We start from the raw sequence: 27,347 nt of genomic DNA on the forward strand, positions 1-27,347 counted from the left end.
CAAGAAAACAATTTTCCAGGTGGCCTCCTTTGAGTAGTATAGTTCTTATCCAGAGTTTTGGGCATTAAACCTTTAAATACCTGACATTCAGTATTCAATGTAGCTAGGGGCTACTGAGTTGGATAATGGAAGGTCTAAAAGTGCCTTGCTATTCAGTATGGCCCACAAAGTAGAACCATTCATTAGACACACGTTAGAGGTGATCTTAAGCCCTACTTAAGCCTTGCTGAATCTGAATCTGCACTTCACCAAGAGCTTCAGGTGATCTGTGTGTACAAAAAAAGCTGAAGAAACAGGAGCTTCAGGCATAAGCCAGCTAAAACCCACAGGCAAACTCCAGTCAGCCACTGTTTTTGTAAATAAACTTTTATTCAAAGGATGTTCCTGTGCTACCAGTGAGCTGCAAGTGAAATCTTATGGTCTGCAAAGTTTTAATGGCTGGGATATTAATAAATGGCAACTACTGTTTAAGAATGCAATGTAGCAGAATGGGCTTTAGAGTTGGCTGGAAAGGAGTTCATGTTAAAGCATCACTTAAAAGCTCTGTGATTTTTTTTTTTTTAACGTATTTGGTACAGGGTCTCACTACGCAGCTGACTCGTAATGATCCTTCTGTTTTCAGCTCCCCAGTGCTGGCATTACAGGTGTGTGCCACCACACATGGTCTTGGTGGCCAGCTCAGTGCACCTGGGGGCAGGGCTGCTGCAGCATGTGGTGTTAGGGATCAAACCCCATTCTTTGTACTTGCCTAAGCAGGTGCTTAGTCTGCTGAGTTGTTTCGTCAGCCCTCAAGCTCTGTGAACTTAAATTTCTTTACTTGAGGCTAAGTGACTTGTCTAAACTCTTAAGTTAGGGCTAGCTCCTAAATTCAGTTGTGAGGACAAGACATGACACACAGCAGGCATTCAAAAAATGGTAGCTTTGTTCATATCCAGCAATACCTCAGTTCAAGAATGCTTCTGTTTGCAAACAAATTTGTTTGTTAACAAAAGCATTTGGCAAAAATCTGCTTCTGTTCACAAACTCTGCCTTGGGTGACAAACCTGATCATGGCCATCTTCCCTGCACAAACACAATGTTCCCCAAATCATAAAACAAATTATATTAACAGAGGCACCATTGCATACATGCTAGTAGCTGTGTCAAACATAGTGTAACAAATCAAGCAAAGCTGCCTTGTTAGTTCCCATGGTCTTCCATCCCTAAAGTGGTATTTTCTATGGCTGTAGTCTACAATCCAGAAGCAGAATTTAAGGACAGCAAAAAGGTTTATTTGAAAAAATTACTGTGTATTGAAAATATACATTAGAAATTATTACATACTTCCATAGTATTCCCCTCCCCACCACAAAAGTAGAAATATCTGCTTACTACGCTAGTCATAGGTAAATTCAAATAAAACCTAAATTATTAGTCCCCTCTTTACACGCTAGAGTTGAACGTAGAAAAGCAACTTGTATCTGCCAGTCAGTAGGAGTTTAGTAAGTCCCAATCTTCCACAGCAAGACATACATACTTCTGCTTTGAAGCCTGTGAAGAATTATTCTGTTCCTGCTCTGACTCCTCAAAAGTTCGCTTCTTGTTCTTCTTTGACTCTGGGTTGGAGGACGCTTCATGTTTTAACAATGGCCCATGGTAGTCCAGGGCTTTCTCTTTATAGAACTGGAGTTTCCCAGAAGAGTTCATGTGGGTGTCTGCCAGGGCACACATCCTCGAGGCTCCCACCAGTGCTTGATTCGGATCTAGAATAGTGACAGGTGTGACATTACTAAGCCAGCATGCGAAGGCTACAGAGGGCCCAAGGGGAAGCAGGAAGGCCTGCACACGAGTACTGGAGCCAAAATATTTTGTTGCGTGTTGGTAATAGTAGCATGTATGTCAGTGCACACTGAAGAAGGTAAGGCTGCACGTGGGATTCTTTTTTTTTTAAATTTTATTTATTTATTTTTTAATATTTATTTATTTATTTATTTTGTGTGTGTGTGTGGCCAGCTCAGCCCACCAGGGGGCGGGGCTGGCTGGCATGTGGTGCTGGGGGATTGAACCGTGGTCCCTGGGCTTTGCTTAGCTTAGCTTGTTCTAAGTAGGTGCTTTAGACCACTGAGCCATCTCACCAGCCCTGCACGTGGGATTCTGATAAATGAGCATGGGCAAGTGACTTGTCTGAGATTTAGTTTTTTAGCTACTGAGTACCACTACAAAGTTTCAGTTTTGTGAGATAAAAAGGTTTGGACGTAGATGGTGGTGACGATTGCACTGTGTGGATGTGCTTAATGCCACTGAACTGTACACTTAAATATAGTTAAGATGATACATTATAATATAAAAACCTATTTTATAAGGGTGATATGGAGGCAAAAATATGGCTATACTTTGTATCTTCAGGTATGCCCTGAATTTTTATTTTGCCACCTTTATATTTCTTTCACTTTGATTTTGCCACCTTATTCCTTTTCTTCAAAACTATGGTAAAATCCCCGCAATAAATGTGATCATTATGTTCTGCAAACATGTATTAAATGATGATAATAATAAAAACAAGCTAGCCAGACAGTTCAGTGGACTAAAGCGCCTGCTTAGGCAGAATGCAACAGCTGGGGTTTGATCCCCAGCAACCCCTGCCAGCCCCGCCCCTGGGGCATGCAGCAATTGAGACTGCACGTGATGGTGTGGCCTGTAATCCCAGCGCTTGGGAGGCCGAAAACAGGAGAATGACTATGAGTCTGATCTACATAGTGAGACCCTGTAGACCCTGCACTAAATACAAAAAAATAAAATAAAAACAAAACCAAATAAAATTATGATAAAATATGTAAACATAAAATGTATCATCTTAACTATGTTTAAGTGTACAGTTCAGTGGGATTAAGCACATCCACAGGGTGCAATCACCACCACCATCTACCTCCAAACCTTTGTATCTCACAAAACTGAAACTTTGTAGCGGTTAAATAGTAGTAAATACTACTACTCAGTAGCTAAATATTCTCTCCTCTCCCTAGATCCTGACTACTTTTACTGTTCATCTGACTATTCTGGAAACTTCACACAACAGTCAGATTTTTTGACACACAATCTTAACAAAATCCCCTTTTCTTGTATTTTATTTATCTGTTGGTGGACATGTGGGTTGTCGTCCCCCCCACCCCAGGATCTCCAGCATGCACCTGTCATTGAGCTGTATTTCCAACCCTGTTTCCACTTTTTCGTTACACTTGATTTTTTTGAAGTCTTCTGAAACACACTATACTATGTTGTATGTTGTACTACCACAAATCTTAGAACAAGATAGGCTATAAATTATAAAAAGCTAATTTCCTGGTGCTGGTATCAAAGCTAAATGTGAACTTAATTCTTAAGCTATGTATGGAGTACTAGTCTTTGCTGTTTATTTTTTGCAACAGGGTCTCATTATGTAGCCTAGGCTGGCCTCAAACTTCCAGTGATCCTTTGGCTTCTGTCTTCCTAGTCTGGGATTACAGAAATAATAGTCCTAGTGATCATGAATAAGCCAATATTGCCATAATTTTTTTTTTTTTTTTTTTTTTTGGAACCGGGAATTGAACTCAGGCCCTTGCGCTTGCCAGGGAAGCACTTATTCCAATAAGCTATCTCCCCGGCCCCACTACCATAATTTTATCACTGAGAGAAGACAGGCTGATTACTTTAAGGATACTAAAGCCCAGGGGCAAAAAACCCTAAAGAAAAGAGAACTTCTCACAGAAGTATTGAGGTGTCATTTGAGGTTCCGAGACACTTGATGGCTTCAAGGCTTCCACAATCAATCGATCCCACTGCAGAACAACCTAAAAGGTTATGTAGAAAGATGTAAATTCAAATGAAGTTTTAAACTTTTATTCTTAAGCTTTTCTCCTCCTTTTACACAAACACAAATCCCTGCAGTAAACACTACTTTGGATACTTAGTAATTAAAAACAAAAACCAGGGCCAGGGAGATAGCTCCGCAGAATAAGTGCTTGCCTGGCAAGCACAAGGGCCTGAGTTCAATCTCAGGTTCCACACACACACACACACAAAAAAAAAACCCAAACCAAAACAAACCAAAACAAACCAAAACAAACCAAAACAAAACAAAACAATACAAAACAAAACAAAACAAAACCAAGAACCAAGTCAAGTCTGGATTTTCTGTTCTCATGCAAGAGTTGTATCAGAAAACAAACATTTGGATGTACATATCTGTAAGACTCAGGCCAAGTCTACAAAGTCAACTTTGTCTACTCCCATCCTTATTTCAAGCTAGAAATAGGTTGTATATTATGAAAATATAGTATTAAAATTTAAAACCCTACCCATAATCCTTTACACATATTCCCAGAAACCTCTTGTGCTTTAAGATACACAAACTATAACTGAAACATTCATGTGTATAAAATGCTCACTTTTTCCTATTTTCATGAGACTTCATGATCAGTTTTAATTGTTATAAAGATGCATTTCTGTTATAAGCTACTATGAATTTTTTTGGATACTTGAGCACAAAATAAATAAAAGAAAAGTAGATGTTCATTTTAATTTACCATGAACAACAATAATGTTGCATTTACCATTTCTAATATGTAATGAAACAATCATAAAGACAGCCAAGAAAAACATTTTCAGGGCACAGTGCAGTCTGAGAATAAATTCTAGAGTTGGCTGCGCCACTCACTAGCCAGGAGACCCTCGCAAGAGATTTAATTTCCAAACTTCAATTTCTTTACCTGAAAAATAGGGATTAATAAGAGGACATGTTCTACAGAGCTGTGACGGGGTTAAGGAATATGCACAATGTATTTAGCACAGTCTGGTACAGAAAGCACTTGGTAGACATGACTTGTAGACTCCAAAATTTGGAGGTACTTCCTAGGTATAACAACAGGAAAAATCAACTGAATCTGTTGATGTGCTAGTAAGAATAAAAATGCCAGTTAAGAGCTATTTGGGACCATGTACCTATAATCTCAGTTATTAGGGAGGCTAAGCCAAGTTTAGCCCAGCATAACCAATGTAAGCAAACTCTGCCTCAAAATAAAAACCAGCTGGGCATGAAGTCACATGGAAGGGAGGGGGTAATTGGAATGGGGAAGAAGAAAATAAGTTTAGTTCCAAACAAACTGAAATTGAGATGCCAGGAAAATCTATGGATAATATTTGGGAATGAATGTAGTGTCTCTAAGAGGGCACTGTTATCCTTGCACAGACAGTTAAATCCCTGAGAAAATCTATCATCAGGGTGTCAGAGTATAAAAGAGAAGGAAGAATTAGCAGAGAGAAAAATCATAAGGCATACAATTTTATATCACATCTACAGAACTGCTACAGCATGTGAAGAATGAGGTTGCCTGCCACCTTCCGAGAAAACCTCCAGTAGAACAGTGGAGGCCAGAACTAAGGTGCAAGAACTTACCTAGGGACTGAGTAGGTGGTCAGTTGGAGAGGTAAGAACAAGAAATAATGAAAGGTTATAATATGTAGTCCAACTATGCCAAGAGGCTGAGGCAGAAGATCACCATGAGTTTGAGGCAAGCAGGGCTACACAAGGAGTTCAAGACCAGCCTAGACTATAGAAAGACCTCATCTTTAAAAACCAAGCAAATAGTACAGAGCTACATTGGGGAAGGGCGACAGTTCATACAATGAAATAAAACAGCCGAAATAAAACAGCCATCAGAGTGTGACACTCAAGTCACAGAACAGAGGTAGGGGAAAACAATTATTAAGATGTACCATGGGGCCAGGGAGATGACTCAATAGAATAAGTGCTTGCCTGGAAAGTGCAAGGGCCTGAGTTCAATCCCCAGTTCCATTAAAAAAAAAAAAAAAAAAAGAAGTGTCAGAGCAGAAGCTGGAGACCTTTGGGCATAGAATTTTTTTTTTAAAAGGGGAAAGGAAAAAAGGAACCTGTTACTGAAATAAAGTGGCATACCTGTTCTTGTTAACTAGGAGATAAATACACCACTGTTAAAGTGGAAAAACTTTTCAGCCAGAGATAGATAAGGAAGTAGAACCCAATCAGATGGGCTCATTCTCTTCATCATCCACTGAGACCAGAGGGAATCAGTTTTTAAAAAATTTTTTTTCTGTATTTTAGGGAAGGATCCATAGGGTGTTCAGGGTCTCACTACTAGACTGGACTCATAGTGATTCTCCTGTTTACAGCCTCCCAAGAGCTAGGATTACAGGCACGCGCCACCATGGCAGGCCTAGGGTTTAACCCCTGGCCCCTGCGCCTGCTTGCAGGCGCTTTAATCTGCTGAGCTATTTGGCAGGCCCTTAAAGTTGAGGATTTTTTTTTTTTTTTTTTTTTTTGGTGGAACCGGGGATTGAACTCAGGCCCTTGCGCTTGTCAAGGAAGTGCTTATTCCACTAAGCCATCTCCCTGGCCCCGAGGATTTTTTTTTTTTTTGGCTGGCTCAGGCTGCCTTAATGGTGTGGCATGTGGAGCAGGGGACTGAACCGTGGCCTGATTGGGTTTGCGCTGGCAAGTCCCAAGAAGAAGTTTTAATAGGCACGAACAAGTGATAATGCAAAGCAATGCCACCAAACTTAAGGGGTCCCACTGAGGTTAGATGACAGGAAGGGCACCAACCAGCCTTATCAACTTACTTTCAGGCCAGTGGGTGTTTTACTTGATCCTTTCAAGTTCTGTAAGAAAAGTCCTACTTTCTACATTTCAGGGATGAAAAAACAAACAATAAAAATTGCCTTTGGTCATATGACTTAGGTTGTTGAGTCAGAATCCCAAGCCTGAGTCTGAGCCACAGCCTGTGCCGTCACCACCATACCACCCGCCACTGACCTGCATGAGGTCTGTGATGACCACCCCACGCCTGCTCCAAGTGGCCTGGAGGCTTGCTCTGACTGGGTTTATTATACATGGTTAAAGCACAGGCTTAAATAGGAGATTAGAAAGTAGCTAAGAAGGGCAGTACAAGATAATCCAGCTTGCTGTCATTAGTGGCCTTCCCTCTCGACACTTTTAATCACTATTTCCTAGTAGACACCTAGAGCAACCATCAAACCATTCTGTCCTGGATCCCTCTCCTGGGTGCTGGAATGCAGTGGAGATGATGCATCTACACGACTGCCTGGTGGAGCATCACCTCCCTGTAGGTGAGGTGGGAGACACTGGGAAGTAGTGGTATAGGGGCCCTTGCCCAGAACACAGATGATGGAATAACTGCCAGTGTTTGTGGCATGGAGGAGTCAACTCTGAATCCTTATCAGGGCCACACCAGTTTGTATATATTAAGCCAGAATGCATTTATTTTTTGTGTTGTTTGTAAAGTGGCATTTTCTCCCAGGTCCAGCGAAGAAAGGCCCCAATCTAGTGATCAGAGAATAAGTTATGAGGCTTGGCTTCCAACATTAACTTCATGGGTTGGTGAGTCATGGTGCATTAGTGTGTCTGATTTGATATGAAGAGAAGGACCATTCAGCCGAGGAATACAAAGACGATCGCTATTTGTTTGATATGCTAGATAACACATTTGGAATTAAAATGAAAAGCCATTTTAATTGTAGGGGACAAAAATCTGGAGTACCTGGTCAGCCCAGCCCTCTGTCTTGCAGTTACCATGATCAAATTCCTTCAAAGGCACTTTGGAATGAACAAGGCCTATGTGAATCTGAAGTTTGTGCTTGACAGTTTTGATATCCTAAAGAAGGAAAGAAACAACAGAAATGTGAACACATTCGATTGATTCTTTCTTATGCTCAATAGCAAAAAAATAAATTACCAGCCCTTGGCGTAGCCCTGAATGACCACTTTGTGAAGCTCATTTCCTGGTATGACAATGAGTCCAGCTACAGCATCAGGATGGTGGACCTCATGGTCCACAAGGCCTCCAAAGAGTAAGTGCCCCCCACCACTACTGCCCAGCGAGACCAGAGGGACAGAGAGGCCACGCTGTAGAAGTCACTGCCCTACTCAGCCCCGACACTGAGAATCTCCCTCTCACAGCTTCCATCCCAGGCCCCCTAGAAGGGGAGGGGCCTCAGGATCCCTGGCTTGCTGCCCTTACACACCATCAAGAAAGCCCACTGTACCCAAAAAATAAATAAATAAAATAAATTACCAGCCCTTTCTGAACACCAACTAGCTCAAGCAAAATACCAAATTGCAAAGAGAGCTGGATGTAGTTCTGCAATCCCAGTACTTCAGAGACGGAGGCAGAAGGACTGCTATAACTTCAAGGCTGTCTGGCAACCCCAGCCTGAGCTACATAGTGAGACCTTGTCTCAATAAAACCTAAATAAATAAATGAAATACATTTAGAAAAATGAAAGAAACTACAAGTCCTACCTTGAGTCCCGTTCCAGAGATATCTAAATGGTTTAGTTTTCTAAAAGAAAAGAGGTATCCAATTCCTGCATCTGTGATATCAGGGTTACCTAGATGTCAAAATAAAGCAGCATTTCATTACAATATAACTGCTGCTAAAATGCCAATTATAAGCTCAGAAAAAACATGCAGGCAAAATACTGAGTAGGCAAACTTTTCAGAGTAAACTAAATCTAGGGGTCTTATTTTTTCTATTTGTAACATGAAGCAATCATACTACGTGATCCTGAAGCTCATTCATAGCCTTAACTACAGAAGGGCTGGGATGAACAGAAAAGTCTATAAATCAGACAGTTATCCCAAAGGGTTTACTTTCAATCCATATGGAAATGGCATACACAAACCTCTATTAAGATGATCCATCATGTTTATTCAGAGGCATTGTACCTCTAAGGTAAAAAAATTTTCTTACTAAAAGAAAATTTTCAATGGTGCTTAGCTAACAAAGCTGTTACTACCCTACCTTGTATTTTTTCCAGAGATGTTGTTTATTTATCATCTTCTCAAATCAGAGTGTGGCATTCAAAGCTGTCCTCTCGTATGTAAGCTATGTGCCTGGCACAGTAGCGACACCAAAAGATAATAAAGTCCAACAATTTACCTCCTTGGGATACATGGCGTGGCATTCATCACAGCCATTTATATGGCTCAGAGCGTTAAACAGCAACAGAAGTGGCAGAGCAAGAAGACCCTGTGATGACACACCCCTGACTTTTCTTTTTTGTTTTCTGGTACCACAGTGTCCTGCCATAGGGTCAACAGATGCCAAATGCTAAAACAATCTGTTGATTTCCTACCACTGAAGTCCGTATCTGGTTAGTTCTGCATAATAAGTGTGGATTAATCCAGTTTTTCATTAGGTAAATACTGACCAAAAAAGGACTCAGCATAGTATGGCAGACACTGTACATCAGAGATTTGAAAAAACAGCCAGATGTCCTTTATGTATACCACGAATGGGAAAGAAAGCTGCGAAGGAAGGCAAGGAAGGCAGGCAAGCAGGCAAACAAGCAAGCAAGCAAATTGCCCTGCGTGCACACAGTGAGTGGCATGGATGATCTGTAAGGGCTTTCTCTGCCGAATGGAAGAGGCAACAAGCTGAGGTACTGGGCCAAGAGTCAGAGCCTTTGGACTTAGCCCTGCTCTGTCACTAGACTGCTACTGCACCTTGGAGGGCCAGGTTTCCTTCAACAGTCTAAAACAAAGAAGAACTACATAATCACTGAAGACATTCTCTTAACAATAATCAGAACTGCTCATAAAACTTACAAGATAAGTCTAACAGTGTTAGGTTCTCAAGGCCTTTTTTCATCACACGAACTGGTGCTGTCATTTTCCGCACCCCAGCATCAGATAAACAATTATCCTTCAGGTGAAGTTGAGTTACACTAAGGGAACAAAGTTCACAAATAAATAACTTAAAGAATTTAAGAACATGCTTTGTAATATTTTAAGTATAAAATACCTTGTATTGCTGTTATTTCACACCCACTCACTGAACAAAATAAAAGCTCTTTTAGAACCATTTCAGTTCTGGAGGGCAGGTAATCTACAGATCAAAGTGTCCTATAGTACTAATTTCAGTGGCAGAGGGGACCACAGAAATAAGGTAATGAAGTAAACAGGGGGTCCATTAGGAGGATAAATATACCATGTTTAACACAAAAGCAGCTTTATGGATACATTATGTGATAACTAAATGCATTCTAAATAGGTCAGGAAAGCCTGCTAAAGAACTCTTTTGAGAATTCCCTTTGTAAAGCAATCCTCTCATTCCAACCAGCTTCAGGAGTCTAGATTTTCAGACTCAGTTTGTTAAGTAGTATTCATAACCCAGTTCATCCAGCTACCTTGAGATTGGTGCATCAAGGTCAGGTGCCCTGCAGCAAGTCAGGTGCAGGTGCATGAACTTTCTGGGTGTTGATGAACACAGACAGGATCTGGCCTCTGCTTTGCCAACTAGGCTGAGCAATCTGAGATTACCTGACAGTTCATAAACTCGACCATTGCTTTAAATTATGGCTTTTGAAAATAACTTAATTTGGGGCCGGGAGATGGCTCAGTAGAATAAGCGCTTGCCTGGCAAACGCAAGAGTCTGAGTTCAATCCCTGGTTCCGCCAAAAAAAAAAGAAAGAAAGAAAGAAATAAAATAACTTAATTGGTTGTCTTCAACAGTTCATTTTTACGCCAACAAGATAGCTCAGCAGACTAAGTTACTGCTTAGGCAAGTGCAGGGACCAGGGTTTGATTGCCAGCACCACATGCCACACCGGCCTTGCCCCCAGGCACGCTGAGCCAGCCACTGAATCCAGGCATGGTGGCCCACACCTGTAATCCCAGCACTGGGGAGGCTAAAAGCAGGAGGATCACAAGTCCAAGCTGTGTAGTGAGACCCTGCAACAACCAAATACCTTAAAAAAATAAATAAAATAATAATAAAATAAAATAGTTCATTTTCTGGGAGGAGAGAGGACAGGGAGGGAGCAAAAAATGATTAAGAGCTAATATATACATATACCAGATACACATGTTGGGGAGTTAGTACTCCCTCAAACAAATGTAACTATCTATATTGCAAATGACACTAATAAAAATAGTTCATTTCTTTATAATTTCTATATAATATAATATATAGTTCAGTGATAGCTAAAATAGCACACAGTCATCACTGTGAGAAATGGTATGATTTTTCATCTTTTACTAGAATAAATTAGGAATGAATAAAGGGGAAAAGATTCTGACCAGGTAGATTTGAGTACTATATGTTGAAATAAAGGTGTTTTGAAGAAACAAGTGACTATCCTAAGAGTTTCCAATTTATACCAAAATGAAGATAGAAAACATTTTAGAAAAATAAATTAGCAAATAAAATGGTAACATACTATAAAAATGATCCCTGGGCTGGTGAGATGGCTCAGTGGTCTAAAGCACCTACTTAGAACAAGCTTAGCAAAGCACAGGGACCACGGTTCAATCCCCCAGCACCACATGCCAGTCAGCCCCGCCCCCTGGTGGGCTGAGCTGGCCACACACACACACACACACAAATAAATAAAATTAAATTAAAAAAAAAACAATATGCAAAGCATTAATTATTTAAAAAAAAAATGATTCCTGAAAGTACAGCCTTTAGCAAACAAAATGGGACAAGAAGAATTCACATTGTGGAAGATGATCTCATTAGAACATGCTTTGAAAAAAGGACAATAACTCATCGACAAGTGACAGCAGGACAGTACCTGGACAGGGCCTCACTGGTGAGATGTCCTAGGAGTTCATGCTCATCTCCGAGCTTGCAACAGGAAAGATCCAGACGGCTCAGCTCTCGGAAAGACTTAATCTCCTCAAGCTTCTCTGAAATCACCAGGTATCTGCGGTACAGGAAGAACAATGAACAGCTTTTCTTTTCCTTCTTTTGTTTTTATGTTTTGGGCTTTTTTTTTTTTTGCGGAACCAGGGATTGAACTCAGGTCCTTGTGCTTGCCAGGGAAGCGCTTATTCCACTGAGCCATCTCCCCGGCCCCTGTTTTGGGCTTTTTAGAGACAGGGTCTCATTATATATGTAGTTGAGGCTGGCCCTGAACTCACTAGAAAGCCCATGCCGGTGATGAACTTGCAGTGATCCTCCTGCCTCAGCCTCCTAAGTGTTGAGATTACACGCCTTTTCCTTCTTTAAGTATAAAAGTTTAATTTGTGTCTTTGTGCCACAGTCAGCATTCCATCATCCCACATACTATGTAATAGGCAGACTTCACTGGTGACTGTCTGGCACAGCCTATATTTTTTAATTAGTATATACCTTGAAAGTCTTTGCACATGATGGTGAGATAAACACTGCACATAAAACAAATCACAAGAGAAAACATCTACTTAGTTAACAGAGTTTGGCATTAGCATTAGGACCTTTATTAGAGAATTTAAAACTGCAGGATATTCACTTTATTACTCTTCTAAAGTTGCCTTTCAGCTGGATGTGGTGGCACACACCTGTAATTCCAAGCACTCAAGAGGCTGAGAGGAATACCGCCACGAGTTCAAGGCCAGCTTGGGTTGCATAGCTAGACCCATCTCAAAAAGAATGAATAAGTACATGAAATTAAAAAAGTTACTTTTCATGTAAGGTGCAATTTCTAGTGATCTGATCTGAAAACTAAAAAAGACCAAGAACTGTGGGTCGAATCTGCATATTCCCCATAGAGTACTAAGATATCTGGCAGATCTTACTTTATCTTTTGCACTCAAACACAAGCTTGAGCACCTATTCACTTCACTGGACTTGTTATCCTGTTAACTTCATACAAAAGCATGCAAGGGTGACACTCATCCAAGCGGCTAATGTGAGAAGCCACCAGCAACCTGATTACATTGCTGTAATTACCAGGCTGTTCCCAGGATGTGTGAAGGAAGCCTCTGGAAAGAAAAGGGAGACTGCAACAGCATCCCACAGCCAGCCAGGACCTGTCCACCTTGCAGTTTTCCACCTATTTCAGATAAGCTTAGTGAGTAAGATGGGAGAAATTAAGGTACAAGAACCAGGGAAGAGAAGATTCTGAAACTAGGGAACTGGCTTTGTGATAAGAGGATGGCTGTCTCTGCTCTTTGCTCTCAAAGTGTTGAAAGTTTCCACAGCAGGATGGAAGATATACTAAGAGTTCATTTTTCACTGGGCACAGTGGAACAGGACCAAACTCAAGATTAGCGTGGATTAGTGTGACCTTGTCTCAAAAAAAAAAAAAAGAGCTCTCAGTGTGGTAGCACACATCTGTTAATCCTAGCACTTGGGAGGCTGAGGTAGGAGGATCACTGTGAGCTAAAGACCAGCCTGTACTACTTAACGAGATACTGTCTCAAGTAAAATCCCCAAAACAAACAAAAAAGGTTCATGTCTCTCCTGTCAGAAGGATCATAACTGCCAGACAGAATAGAATCAGAGGGCAAGAAGCATTTTTCTTCTTACACCCAACCAAAATTAGATGTACAAAAAAAAATTAGACGTACAGTACTCGAATGATCACTGGCCTGACTGCTAGGTACAGACTGCTTGAACTCCTGAAACCCCAACTGCAGAACCCCATACTGCTCCACTGGATACACAAATGAGCTTTATTTACTTGGCCTTATTTTAACTGCACTGTAAATAAAGTTGCTGTCATCTACCTTTCAATCACAGAGCTCCAGGCTGTTGTTTACAACTAGTCTTCCAACTAGCCTTTGATCTGGAAAGGATCAAAACATTATGGTGGAGAGGCAATAGAAAAAGCCGACATATTTTACTGCCAGACACCTGAGTTTTTAGATTCTAACAGCCCTAATTACTTGTGTGATTGTGAGAAAGTCATATTAAGCTTTCTGAGCTTCAATTTCTGCACCTAGAAAATGAGGCTTACTCCTTTTCCAAATTAAGAAAAACAGAAACAGTATTTAAAAAACACATGACAAGCCAGGGACATAGCTCAGTAGAATAAGCACCTGCCTGGCAAGCGTAAGGTCCTGAATTCAAACACTGGTGGGGGGGGGGGAAGACATATCAAAGGTTCTCATTAAATCCTATTATTATTCAGTAATACAAGGTGACATTTTAAGGAAATCCCTGGTGCTTCCCTGTGACCACCAGTGGAATTAAAAACCACTGAGCTTTCAACCAGAGAAGAGAATTCTGAGGGGTTGGAAGCCAGCTGCAAAGACACCGGCTGCTTCTCCTTTTGGCAGACATCTTTGTGACCTAACCCAAGAGAGCAAGTGCTTATCTTATTTTCAATTATCTTCTCAAACTCACTCCTTATGATCTGACCCCCTTTTGTGCTGGTAAAACTATGTTGCTACAGCTATAGCCCTGGATTGCAAATATAACCCCGAACCGCCTGCCTTTTAGTTTCCTCTGAGGAATCAAAAGAAGAAAAAAGATTTTTTGATCACAATTAAAAAACCCACTCATATCTCAAGGAGATAGTGAAGTCTGAAATTCCCGCAATAAAATATGATCCAAAAGATTATGTTAAAAATGTTCCCTATACTTTCTGATAATAAATGTAATCAATACATTTCTGCTCAGCATAAGCACATGTCTATGATACCTGAGAGGCTGAGGCAAAAGGTTGTTAAGTTGGAGGTCAGCCCAGGCAAAAGTGAGACCCTATCTTAAAAAAACGGCTGGGGATATAGCTCCTTGTGAAGGTACTCGGCTCAATCCTCAGTACTACAAAATAAAAATAATACATGCTTACTGGAGGGAAAAGTATTAAATATAGAAAAGTATAAAAAAAATTAATTGCAATCCCATGGTCTAGACTACATTTTGGGTTCTTTTTTTGCTTTATATATGTAATAAATATATAAAAAGTAAAAACAAAACTGGGGCTGCAAGCACAGCTCAGTGGTAACAGTACAGCACACACACATAAACACACGCAAAAAAAAAAAAAAAAACTGGGGGCTGTGGAGACAGCTCAGTAGAATAAGTGCTTGCCTGGCAAGCGCAAGGGCCTGCGTTCAATCCCTGGTTCCGCCAAAAAAAAGTAACTGGATTTCACAGTATATACTGTTCTTTTTCCATTTATCATATTATTATCATCTTTTTTTAAAAAATTATTTATTTATTTATTTATTTTTTAATTGTGTGTGTGTGTGTGTGTGTGTGTGTGTGGCCAGCTCAGCCCACCAGGGGGCGGGGCTGGCTGGCATGTGGTGCTGGGGGATTGAACGGCGGTCCCTGTGCTTTGCTTAGCTTGTTCTAGGTAGGTGCTTTAGACCACTGAGCCATCTCACCAGCCCCCATATTATTATCATCTTATTAAACATTTTAAATGATCCTAAAATATTATCTTAACAAATTTTATAACGAATTTTATATTAACAAATTCTCTATAGACATTTCGTGACTATATCAATAGTGTTACAATGAGCGCTGATACACAAAAACCTTTGTTCTCATTTCCTATTATAATTGGAGACTGCAACAGGTTTCTTTTTTTGGTTGTTTGTTTTGAGACAGGGTCTCCCTGTGTAGCCAGGTTAGCCTTGAACTCACTATGTAGGCAAGACTGGCCTTAACTTGCAGCCACCCTCCTGCTGTAGCCTCCTGAGTCCTGGATTACTGGCAAGTGTCACCACACCTAGCTAAGACTCTTACTATACGTCACCAAGCTACTTTCCAGAAATGCTACCCTAATGAGGATATATATGCTCATCCAACATGAATGAAGTGCTAGTTTTATCACAATATGATCAACCTGACCATGGGAACAAATGCATGGACAATGTTTTCTTACTTTACTTTTCTTCTTTTTTTTAATAAACAGTGTTTTCAAATACATAAGAGGCTGGGTATGATGGCACATGCCTGTAATTCCGAGGTTGGGAGGCTGAGGCAGGAGGATCATTGAGAGTTTTGGTTTTTTTTTTTGTGGAACCGGGGGACTGAACTCAGGCCCTTGCGCTTGCCAGAGAAGCGCTTATTCCACTGAGCCATTTCCTTAGCCCTCAGTGCGAGTTTTGAAACCAGCGTAGGCTACACAGTGAGCTCAAGGCCAGCCTGAACAGCATAGCCAGACCCTGTCTCAAAGACAAAAATAAAAGTGTTTGATGTACTGGAGTGTGTGCACATGCTCATGAATAAGAAACCCACTATCTGAAAAAAAAAAAAAAAAAAAAAAAAAAAAAGCATGAGAAACATATTTGGAAATGATTACCATGGTAGGATTAAGAATTTTTACACATTATAGTTACATATATATTTCGCAAAGAGTATATACTTTTACAAAATAACTTTAAAACAAGGTATACTTGTATAATGCTATTTTTTCCAATTGTCATTTTTCTATGAGGAACATAACAAAATTTTAAAAAAGGAGCAAAATGTGCATTTAATGGGAGCTACGATGAAATACAGTATGCCTTCACTGAGGCAAAGTAATTTTTCTTCTCACTGGTGGCAATCCACGTCCTGCCAAGACCAAGACCACAGCAGGTAGAGATTTCCTAACTATGAATCTCAGGTTCTGTTCCTTTCAACATATATTTATGCCTTTAAAAAAAAAAAGGGGGGGCTGGTGAGATGGCTCAGTGGTCTAAAGCACCTACTTAGAACAAGCTAAGCTCAAGCAAAGCACAGAGACCTCGGTTCAATCCCCCAGCACCACATGCTGGCCCGCCCGCCCCCTGGTGGGCTGAGCTGGCCACACACTAAATAAATAAGTAAATAAATAAATATTAAAAAAAAAAAAAGTACAATATTTGGCTTATATAGACCAATTAAATACACACACACACACACACACACACACACACACACAGAGTATACGCATTTAGCTTATATTTCCTGGTATGGCTTTTATTACATACTTTTTATATGATTTCATTTCACTGGTCCTATTGACTATGCATCTATAAGCTGCCTTTCTTTTACAGTTTCTAATTACACAAAGATTAAGTGATGGTACACTATAGATCTATTTTAAAAGTCTCCAATATTTACAATGAATGATTTTCAAGTGATGTAAAGAAGGCAAGGTGTCTATCAGTGTATGCAATTACTTGTGTAACAAAGCATGTAAATGAAGAGAATACCTCTGCAACGACTGAAAAGAGGTTCTAGTGTTACCTTTGGAAAGAGAAGATGAGGCAGGAGGGAGGCTTTGTTTATTGTATTTCAGGGAAGGGTCTACAGGGTGTTCAGGGTCTCACTACTAGATTGGACTCGTAGTGATATGCCTGTTTACAGCCTCCCAAGAGCTGGGATTATGGGTACATGTCACCACACCCAGTCTTAATTGCCAGCACAGCATACCCCAGGGGCAGGGCCCGGCATGGCAGGCCTAGGGATCAAACCCCCAGCCCCGGCCCCAGCCCCTGCACTTGCTTACAGGTGCTTTAATCCACTGAGCTATTGGCCAGCCCTTGGGAGGCTTTAAACCTCTCCATGATTCTGTTTGAATTGTTTGTGGTGGTCTTTTTGATTGACTGATTGCCCTTTTTTGAGACAGGGTCTCACTATGTACCTCAGTCTGGCTTTGAACTCGACCACTACTCACTCACTACAGGTGTATGCCTCCATGCCCCGCCTGAATGTGTCTTTACATAACAGTAGAATAAAAATTCTGAATACAAAAAAGCATATAAGCAAAAGCAAATTACAAGAAAAAACACCTACTTTATTAGAGAATTTTTCAACTTTTGGGTATGTGAAATTCTAGTTACACAGAGTGACTATAACACTCTGGTCTTTCTAGGTCACTTTTGTATCTAACAGTAAATATCTACTAATCTTAAAATGGACACTTGTAATCCCAGCACTTGCCTGTAGCCCCAGCATTCAGGAGGCTAAGGCAGGATTGCTGTGAGTTTGAGACCAGCCTAGGCTACATAGTGTGTTCAAGGCCAGCCTGAACTACACAGCAAGACCTGTCTCAAAAAAAAGAAAAAAAGAAAAGAAAGAAAAGGGGCCGGGGAGATAGCTCAGCAGAATAAGTGCTTTCCTGGCAAGCCCAGGGTCCTGAGTTCAATCCCTAGTACCTCAAAAAAAAAAAAAAAAAAAAAAAAGAAAAAAGAAAAAGAAAAACTGAAGCATGGTGGTGCACACCTGTAATTCCAGCACCCTACAGCCTAAGACAGGAGGATCATCACTATGTAGTCAGCCAGCTTGACCTTGTCTCAAAAATGAACAAGAAAACAAGCACATCTGAAACAGGGCCAAGAATTCTGGCTATTCATCTTCATACCCTCAAAAGCACACCAAGAAAAATTTAGATATAATAGATTAAATGTTTTCTCCCACACCTTTTTTTTTAAGACAGGGTCTTGCTATATGGCCCAAGTACACCCTGAATTTAGCTTCCTGGATGTTAGGGTTACAAATGTGTGCCACCACACCCACCTCACATGTGGTTTTCTCTGATTTCTCTTATTAGGAAAGCTGGCTGCAAAGTTTTTCCTACCCACTAGTGGAGGTACAGCAATCAGCTAGTCTTCATAAAGTATTTTCAAAAGAAATCTAACTATAGTGTAGGAAATGAGCAGGTACTAAAGTTGGTATTTCCTAAAACGTCCTACTACTCTATATTAGGAAGTTCCAAATTGAAGTACTATATTATTTGATAGGGACAGGTCTCAAACTCCCAGAGCTCAACAGAATAAACAACTCTTAAAATGTTTGAGCTCCTAAGGAGAACTCTCACCTGTTCCGCAAGCACAGGGAACAGAGCACCAGATTTCCATAGGCCTCCGTGAACTTCTGCAAAGCCCGCAGCCCTGCACCTGGCTGTGTGAATTTCTGTCTGGCTTCAGCAGCAGAGAAGAGCTTTTCAGCAATCTGCTCAGGAAAGCCGATGAGGGAATCAATGTGATCCACATTGTCAGAGATGAAGCCCAGGACGAGGCTGAAGAGGGATTTGGCAGAGTAGCGGAGATTTCCCTCCCGGGTGTATGTGAAGATGAAGTGATCGGTCTTTTCTTTCTGTGCGGTGTCATCTTCCCTGTTCATGCAAAGCTCCACCGAAAAGCCTTTGGGAAACAGTCTGAAAGGACTTGGTCTCTTTAAGCTGCTCCTGACGCCACCACGGGCCAGGTTGACCATGTGCAACTGCCTGTTCTCCCTCACATAGATGGGGCCCGGGTCCAGATGCTGTTCTGAGTTGAGGTAGTACGACATCCTGTCGTTGTGACTGTGAAAGCAAGACACATGGAAGCAGATCCAATTAAAATGCCATTTAGAACTTGAGACTTCAATGCGCTGGGCCTGAAGCTTTACAAGCCTACTGGGCAGCCTGAGGTCAGAGTGGAGGAAGCTATGCCCGTGAATGTGGGAACCTGAGGCTACCTGACTCTACCTGGAATGCCCCTTCTTCTTCTTTTATTTTTTTACTTTTTTTTTTGGTGGAACCGGGGATTGAGCTCAGGCCCTTGTGCTTGCCAGGGAAGCGCTTATTCCACTGAGCCATCTCCCCGGCCCCTTTCTTCTTTTTTTAAATGTGTTTGGTACAGGGTCTGTAGGGTCTCACTACATAGATCAGACTCATAGTGATTCTCGTTTTCAGCCTCCCAACCCCTGGGATTACAGGTGTGCACCACCACGCCTAGTCTCCGTGTGCCTAGGCATGGCATGCCAGGTATCTAACCTTGGCTGCTGCACTCTGCCTAAGCAGGTGCTTCAGTCCACTGAGCTAGCTGGCCGGCCTGATGGAATGCCCCTTTCCAGCCTTTTGTTATCTTGTGATGCATTTATTGTTCAAACTTCATTTATAAAATGTACCCTGAAGTTATCATAGATGTGACAGTTCTTTTACAAGTAATTTCATGGCAGTATAGTTTATATTAGCAAAATAACTGGAAACAACCTGAAAGTCCAACAAATTGGAGTGTTACTATAAAAATTATCCACTTCTGGGCCAGGAAGATAGCTCAGCAGCATAAGCGCCTGCCCTGGCAAGTACAAGGTCCTGAGTTCAACCCCTGGTACAAAAAAATAGCACAAAACAAAACAAAATACCCACAAAAAATTATTCACTTCATGGAGCATTATGAAACTGCTAAAACTGCAGAAATTTAAAACTTTCATGGGCTGGCCAAATAGCTCAGTGGATTAAAGCACCTTAGGCAAACACAGGGGCTGGGAGTTCCATCCTTAGGCCTGCTGTGCTGGCCCTGCCCCTGGGGCGCACTGAGGGGGCAATTGAGACTGGGTATGGTGGCAAGAGCCTGTAATCCCAGCACTCGGGAGGCTGAAAACAGGCAGATCACTATAACTCCAATCTACACAGTGAAACCCTGTAGAACCTGTCCTAAAATACAAAAATAAAAATAAAACTTTCATTTTATTTAAAAATACAGCTATAGGGCTGGCAAGATAGCTCAGTAGATTAAGCACCTGTTTTGGCAAGTGCAGGGACCAGGGTTTGATTCCCAGTGCTGCATGCCGCACTGGCCCCGCCCCCAGGGCACAATGAGCTGGGGACTGAGTCTGGGGGCATGATAATGCATGCCTATAATCCCAGCGCTGGGGAGGCTGAAAACAGAAGGATCACTATGAATAGTTTTACTACAAGCTGGGTAGTAAGACCCTGTATGAAATACATAAATGAAAAAAAAAAAAAAAATACAGCCAGAGCTGTACATGGCGGTGTATGCTTATAATTCCGGCACTTACAAGGACTGCTGTGAGTTCAAAGCCAGCCTGTGCTGCACAGTGAGTTCAAGGCCAGCCTGAATTACAAAGGTAGACTGTCTCAAAAAACAAAACAGAACAACTTACATACAGGGAAAAAAAAAAAAAAAAAAAAAAAAAAAAAACACACTAGAAAGAACTCCCTAGCTTGGTACCTTCCTCACGCTTTTTTTTTTTTCTAAAAGATGGGGTCTTGTGAGGGCCAGAGAGATGGCTTAGTGGAATAAGCACTTCCCTGGCAAGCACAGGGGCCTGAGTTCAATCCCCAGTTCCAAAAAAAAAAAAAAAAAAAAAAGATGAGGTCTTGCTGTGTAGTTCAGACAGGCCTTGAACTTAGGTACACTATATAGCCCAGGTTGGCCTCAAACACAGCAATCCTCCTGTATCAGCCAGCCTCCTGCGCTAAGATTACAAGCATGTGACACCATGCCTGGCTTCCATATACTTTTTTGTTATGCTGCTCATTTGTTCTGGGCCAGCCTCCTACCTCTGAAGCCCCTGGGAGCAGGGGCCATGTTTAATTCATACAGACTCCATAACACAGTGCCCTCACAGGTTACAGTCCCTGAGTAGGCAACTATACATTGAAAATTCACTCATTTGCTAAACTTTATATAAACTACAAGCAAAGGATTTTTTTTTTTTTTTTGTATTTTTTTTTTTAGGGAAGGGTCTACAGGGTGTTCAGAGTCTCATTACTATATCAGACTCGTAGTGATCCACCTGTTTACAGCCTCCCAAGAGCTGGGATTACAAGTATCACCATGCCCAGTTTCAATTGCCCTCTCAGGGCGCCCCAGGGGTGGGGCCAGCACGGCAGGCCCAGGAATCAAACCCCTGGCCCCTGCACCTGCTTGCAGGTGCTTTAATCCACTATTTGGCTGGCCCACAAGCAAAGGATTTTTTAAAAAATATACAAATAAAGGCCTCATCACAAGAGCTAAATAAAAACTATTCTACCCCTTGAAGGTATCACACCTATTAAGGTCCTGTTGGGATAATTTTGAGGCAAATCCGAAAACAAAAAACACAAACAAACAATAAAAAACAGTTGGGCATTTCTGCAACCCAAGAACTAAATGGAACGAATACAAGCTTTCCTAACATTTCAAAATATACAAGAAGTTGTAGTATTAAATTAAATAATGACTATTTTATTTTCATTTCTACATAAATTTAAAGGGAAAAAAGAAAACTTCAATATATTATAGATTCAATATTATTCCTAAAACACTTTGATTGACCCTTCTTTTTTTTGAAACAGAGTCTCAGTATGTATTCAGGCTGGCATGAAAGTCGCTTATGTAGCCCATGTTGGTCTCAAACTCACAGCACTCCTCTTGCCTCAGCCTCCTGAGTGCTGGAAGGATAGGCATGTGCCACCATGCCCAGCCTGACTGACTTTTAGAGTGAACAAATTCAGCTGATTTTGCATCAAGACAGAGTCTTAATATGGCCCTGAAGCCTTAAGTGTCAACAAACAAGTCAGTGATCAAACAGCTTAAGTCTCTGGAGATGAAACAACGTCCTGTGTCTGGGAATCAGTACTGTCTATGTTTCTCCCAAAGATAACTGTTTAAGGCACAGGAAAAAGAGGGTCTGGCCTCACCCTTGACTTGGTTCTGTGGCCATTCTCCAAGACTGGGGGAGTTGCACACACACTCTTGTCCCACCATACTGGGCCTGCACTGTTCCTTTTGGCCAGAGCACCCTTGTCTGCCTCCCTGACCTAGCTAACTCCTCATCACTAACATTTATTCACTGCTACCCTCCTTCCCTAGCCCTGCACTGGTCCACACTTGGCTGGTTTCACTGAGTACCCCATTTCTCCTTCTACACAATACTCAGCATCATGTACTTTCTTTTCTTTTTTTTCTTTGGCGGAACTGGGGATTGAACTCAGATCCTTGCGTTTGCCAGTCAAGCGCTTATCCTACTGAGCCATCTCCCCGGCCCCCATCATGTACTTTCTATTCACTTATGACTGTGTCCAGAATTCTAAACCCTCTGAAAGTGAGGCCCTTGATTCATTTCTTTCCCAGGCCTAACAGGGCCCAGTGCTGAGTAAGCACTCAAGATACTCAGTGAACTGAATGAGATCAAGGGTGAGACCTCTATGGGAAGATTTAATGCTTGGAGTTGCAGGGCCTGCTGACACCGTTGCTAGGAGCCTCTTTGCAGGCAACAGCTGCAGGCTCCTCCCCCACTTGCTAGCCCCTTCTGCAGGTGGTAGAAGCAGAGCAGACGATAAGAGTATATTGCTACTGGTACTACCAGGAAAAAAACTGAACAACTAAAAAGAGAAAAAAAATCCCATCACAGTGCCAGCTCTTGTAACCCACACTGTTCTCCTGCCAGCACTCAGTGCCAGATGCTAAGGAGATGTCTCATCACTCTAAGCTCCCTTTCCTGGAGGGGTGAGCATCTGGTCCCTGTAGTATCACAGACCTTAATCCCGATGTGGAGAATAAGCACTGTCCTTTAGTCTTTACCCTTGTGCTTGCCTATTTAGAACCAACTCTATCTGCAGATCAGAAAGTAGACAGAGGCATGGCTCTAGAAAGAAATGACCTGATTTGAATAGGAGGCAAATTCTATGGAAGATCACATCATACAATAAATCAGCATACATGAGTGCCCTCAACAATGAAGTGGGGCCTGCACTGTTCCTTATCCTCAACCTCAGTAATGATGCTCCACAGGCTTTAAAGTAAAACAGATGGACAGACGGACAGATAGCTGGGTGGATCAACGGATAGATGACCATATCCAAGGAAAACACTGAAAGTATGATCCTATCCAGCAGAGGGCACAAGCAGCTTGGGACCAGAGTATGGATGCTGATCCCTGTCCAAAATCTGGGCAGTTTCAGCTGCTGGGAATCATTTTCAAAAAAGGGCTGTGATAACTATATTTTTTCTTTACATTATTCATCAAATGCCATTTCTCGCTCTCTTTTTTTTTTTTTTTTTGGCAGAACTGGGGACTGAACTCAGGCCATTGTGCTTGCCAGGGAAGTGCTTATTCCTCTGAGCCATCTCCCCAGCCCTATTTCTATTTCTAAATAATTAAAAAAGTTTACTAGTTCCTAAAAATCAGACACATTATTAGTCCAGACAACAGCCCAAGGTCTCTCTTCTGCTATATTTGACAAACTGACCTTGGCTCAGGGAATCCTGGTGACCTCTGATTTCCATTACTAACTGTGTATATAAGCTGCATTCTCCCAATAAAGTACTTCATGGGAGTTTGTGGGTACTATAAAATGCTCTGAGAATTAAATTAATGTTTTAATCTTAGAAAGTTAAGAACTGTAAAGGTAAGACAAACTGCACAGATCATTTCTACTTGACTCTGCTTAGTTCTATTACACATGGTGGCCTATTATAAACTGCTCCTGATGAGAAAGGGCCTAGGTTTTTTTGTTGGTTTTTGTTTTGAGACAGGGTCTCACTATGTAATTGAGGCTGGTTTTGAATGCTGTGTGTGACCCAAGCTAGCCTGGAACTCACAGCAATCCTTGTAACTCAGCATGCTAAGTGCTGGGATTACAGATGTATATCACCACTTCATAAAGGGTCTGTTCATGGCAAAAAAAAACCTCATAAAAATTGGAAAATTAAAAGTATGTACAAAGATAACAATGTCTAGCTGGTATAATGGTACTTACCTGCATTCTTAGCACCCTGGGAGGAAGAGACAAGAGGAAAACAAGTTCAAGCTCAGCCTGAACAACTTAGTGAGATTGTCTCAAAATACAAAATTTAAAAAGGTTTAGTTAGGGATGTAAACTGGTATAAAGTCCCTGCATTCAAACCCTAGTATTACCATTAAAAAAAAAGTAGGGGGCAGGGAGATGGCTCAGAGGAATAAGCATTTCCCTGGCAAGTGAAAGGGCCTGAGTTCAATCCTCAATTCTGGAAAAACAAAACAAAAAAACACCAGTGTAGATACATCTGCATTAGCTAGACGTCTATTAGATCAACACGTATTCTGATGGGTCTCCTAGGTCACTGCACCTTTGTAACCTACAACATCAACAAAATATTGGGCCAGGGAGATAGTTCAGTAGAATATGCGCTTGCCTGGCAAGCACAAGGGCCTGAGTTCAATCCCCTGTACCACCAAAAAACAAAAAACAAAAACAAACAAAAAACAAACAAACAAACAAAAAACCCTACTAAGTCAAACAAAATATATTACAGGGCCAGGGGGATAGCTCAGTAGAATAAGTTCTTGCCTGGAAAGCACAGTCTTGAGTTCAAAAAAATAAAAAAATAAATAAATAAATAAAATAAAATAAAAAATAAATTACAATACTGCATATTTTTTTGTTTTTCCTTTGGTGGTACCTGGGATCGAATTCTTATTCCACTGAGCTATTGCCCCAGACCTACTTATATTCTGCTAGCTGACTGACCCAAAAACATACCATTTCAAATAAACAAAATATCTTACTGCATTAAAAACTCAGCTCTCTGCAACTTTGAATGGAGGTAAGATAACACAACTAAACAAGATAATAATGAAATGTGATACTCTTTTAGACTTTCAAGCATGATTTACTTAAATCACATGAACTAAGCTGGGCATGGTGGTGCATGCCTGTAATCCCAGCACTCCGGAGGCTGAGGCAGAAGCTTTGTGAGGGAGGCTACAAAATGAGTTCAAGGTCAGCTGAACTGCCCCAGTCTCAAAATCAATCAATCACAAGAACTCACAAGAGGAAGAAAAGGAAGGTAATAATGTTAAAACTGAGCTGAGCTGTGTGCAGTGGCACATGCCTATTATCCCTGCATTTGCTAAGTTAACACAGGGCAATTACCAGGAGTTTAAGCCCAGCCTGGGGTACAGTGAGTTCAAAGCCAGCCTGAAGTACACAGCAAGACCCTAGTTCAAAACAAAACAACCAAAGGTAACTCTGTGGTTAATTTGAAGGAGAGAAAAAAAAAAAAAAATCTAACTTTAGTAAGTAAAGTAAGTTTACAGTCCCCTAGGAATAGCAGGCCACAGCAATGACTCATGTTAATTCCGGATGTGATGGCTACCAGTTATTAAGTACATACTAGTTGCCAAGCACTGTGCTAGGTATATATCTCACATGTAGCCATCAATCCTACGAGGTCATTGCTGCCATTTAATAGGTGAAGCAGCTCAGAGAATTACAGTAACATAACTAAGGAACAGAGGTAGCAAGTGGCAGAGCCAGAATGCAGTCTTGGGGCTGAATTACTCCAAAGTTCAAGAGTTTTCCACTGCATGATGCTCTTCTTAAAAATAAAAATATGACATCAGCACTAAGGATTAAAAAAAATGTTAAAAATTAACCTCACCCACCTGTCTGATCCCTCTACTACTTCCAGCTCAAGTCAGGAGGAGGAGAATAGGGAGAAAATAAAAAACACTGGCCATGAGAGGAAAGAGCTGGTGGGAACACAGCCAGGGCAGAGTTACAATGAGGCCTCCTCCCTGCTTTCTGCTAAAGCAGAAATTAGCCACATTCATACACCAGAAAAACATCCCTCAAGCCCTGACCTTCCATCCCAAGGCCATAGACACCTTTGTTTTATTTTAAAATGTAGTATTCTCAAGAAAATTTCTAACATAAAAACCTGAAGAGAAACTACCTTTAGCCAACTAGCGATCCACCATCATTGTTCCACCATCATTGTTCTGTGGCACTGCCATTATTCAATTTTCCCTTTTTTTTTTTTCCTTGTAACTTGTACTTCCCCACCTGCCTTCTCACCTAAGGATCCCGGGGTCCTGCCAGGAGAAGGTCCTTCCCTAAGCTCCCTGGGATCACATCACACCCAGATATCTACTTTCCAGCCCTTCCCCCCAGCAAGCCAGGCTCTCCAAGATCGCAACACTCACCAACTCTCCAGCTTCTCACACAAAATCCAACCCCTACGGGGAAAATCCTCACCTCTTTCACCCACTCCCAGCTTCTCCGAGCCCCTCCTCTCAGACCTCATATCCTTCCAATCCTTTTGTGGCCTTCTGAAGTGTGGCTCCCTGTCGCCAGACCTATTCAGTTCTCGGCCTGCCTACTCCCCATTCCCACACCATTCCACCCCGCACCCTTCTCGCCTGCACCATCCTTTCTTCCCTCCCTCTCACCCGGTCGCTTTTCTCTCCAGGAACCCAATCAATCCCTCCAGCCCTTTCCTTGTGTCCTCAACCTTCTTAACCCCTTCCTACATGGCCGTCTCCGAACTTCACAGCTCACAGCTCCAACTTTTTTATTCCCTGCCCCCAAGACCCCACCCCTTCCCCTATTCCTTTCCTCTAAGCACCCCTCAATTCCATTCCCTTTCCCCTTTCCTCAGTACAATCCTGCGTCCCTCTCAATTGCCCCACCCGAGCTAACCTGTTCTCTGCACCCACCCTGGCGGTGAACCCCAATTCTCTCACACCCCGCGGCCCATCCCAGCACCCCGCCCCCACTCTCAACCCCCCAACTCGTCCTTCAGGGCCCGCCCCTCCCCCCAACCCTCCCTCACAACCCGCCCCCGCCCCCGCCAGCACCCCTGGCTCCGCGAGCGGCCCTGCCCGCGGCCGCCACCTACCTGTGCTCCTGCCTGGGGCAGCGAGCGGCAGGCGGCACCTCGGTAGCGGGTACCCACTCCCGCCGCGCAGCTGATGGGAAGCGACTCGGCACCCCGGGCACAAAGCTGGACAGCGTGGGACACCGAGAGGGTGGCAGGAGGGACGGGTCGGGGGGCGACCTGGCGCCGTGGGACCGCGGGACCGGCGGGGCAAGGGGAGGGCTGGGCCGGGGAGGCGCGCTTGCGCGGGGCCGGCATGAGGGGCGGGGCCGGCTTGAGGGCGAGGCCCAG

The 27,347-nt window shown here is 42.2% G+C and overlaps 1 protein-coding gene across 2 annotated transcripts; it reads right to left on the minus strand.

Annotated features, from left to right (window-relative positions):
- Positions 1-1,249: 1,249 nt before the first annotated feature.
- Lrrc42 (leucine rich repeat containing 42) lies at positions 1,250-27,298 on the minus strand. 2 transcript variants are annotated; one of them, XM_004642562.2, is made up of 8 exons: positions 27,078-27,298; positions 18,521-19,006; positions 11,588-11,719; positions 9,617-9,735; positions 8,309-8,397; positions 7,548-7,661; positions 3,722-3,806; positions 1,250-1,742 (listed from the first exon to the last, which is right to left on the minus strand). In XM_004642562.2, exons 2-8 carry the CDS (start codon positions 18,991-18,993, stop codon positions 1,468-1,470), a joined length of 1,287 nt encoding a protein of 428 aa, XP_004642619.1. In that variant the 5' UTR covers positions 18,994-19,006; positions 27,078-27,298; the 3' UTR covers positions 1,250-1,467. The 2 variants fall into 2 exon arrangements, with proteins under 2 accessions (XP_004642619.1, XP_023558472.1); XM_023702704.1 differs by lacking the exon at positions 27,078-27,298 and adding an exon at positions 26,435-26,693.
- Positions 27,299-27,347: the final 49 nt, after the last annotated feature.

Source organism: Octodon degus, unplaced genomic scaffold (genome assembly GCF_000260255.1).
Source record: "Octodon degus isolate 3935 unplaced genomic scaffold, OctDeg1.0 scaffold00156, whole genome shotgun sequence".
Classification (NCBI taxonomy): domain Eukaryota; kingdom Metazoa; phylum Chordata; class Mammalia; order Rodentia; family Octodontidae; genus Octodon; species Octodon degus.

Bases quoted from the DNA above. Each gene is read 5' to 3' on its own strand.
- Lrrc42 (XM_004642562.2), bottom strand. From the start codon at position 18,993: ATGTCGTACTACCTCAACTCAGAACAGCATCTGGACCCGGGCCCCATC. The intron at 9,736-11,587 runs GTACTGTCCTGC...TTGTTCCCTTAG, and splicing joins ACCAGTGAGGCCCTGTCCAG to TGTAACTCAACTTCACCTGA. The intron at 1,743-3,721 runs GTGAGAAGTTCT...TCACTATTCTAG, and splicing joins AATGACACCTCAATACTTCT to ATCCGAATCAAGCACTGGTG.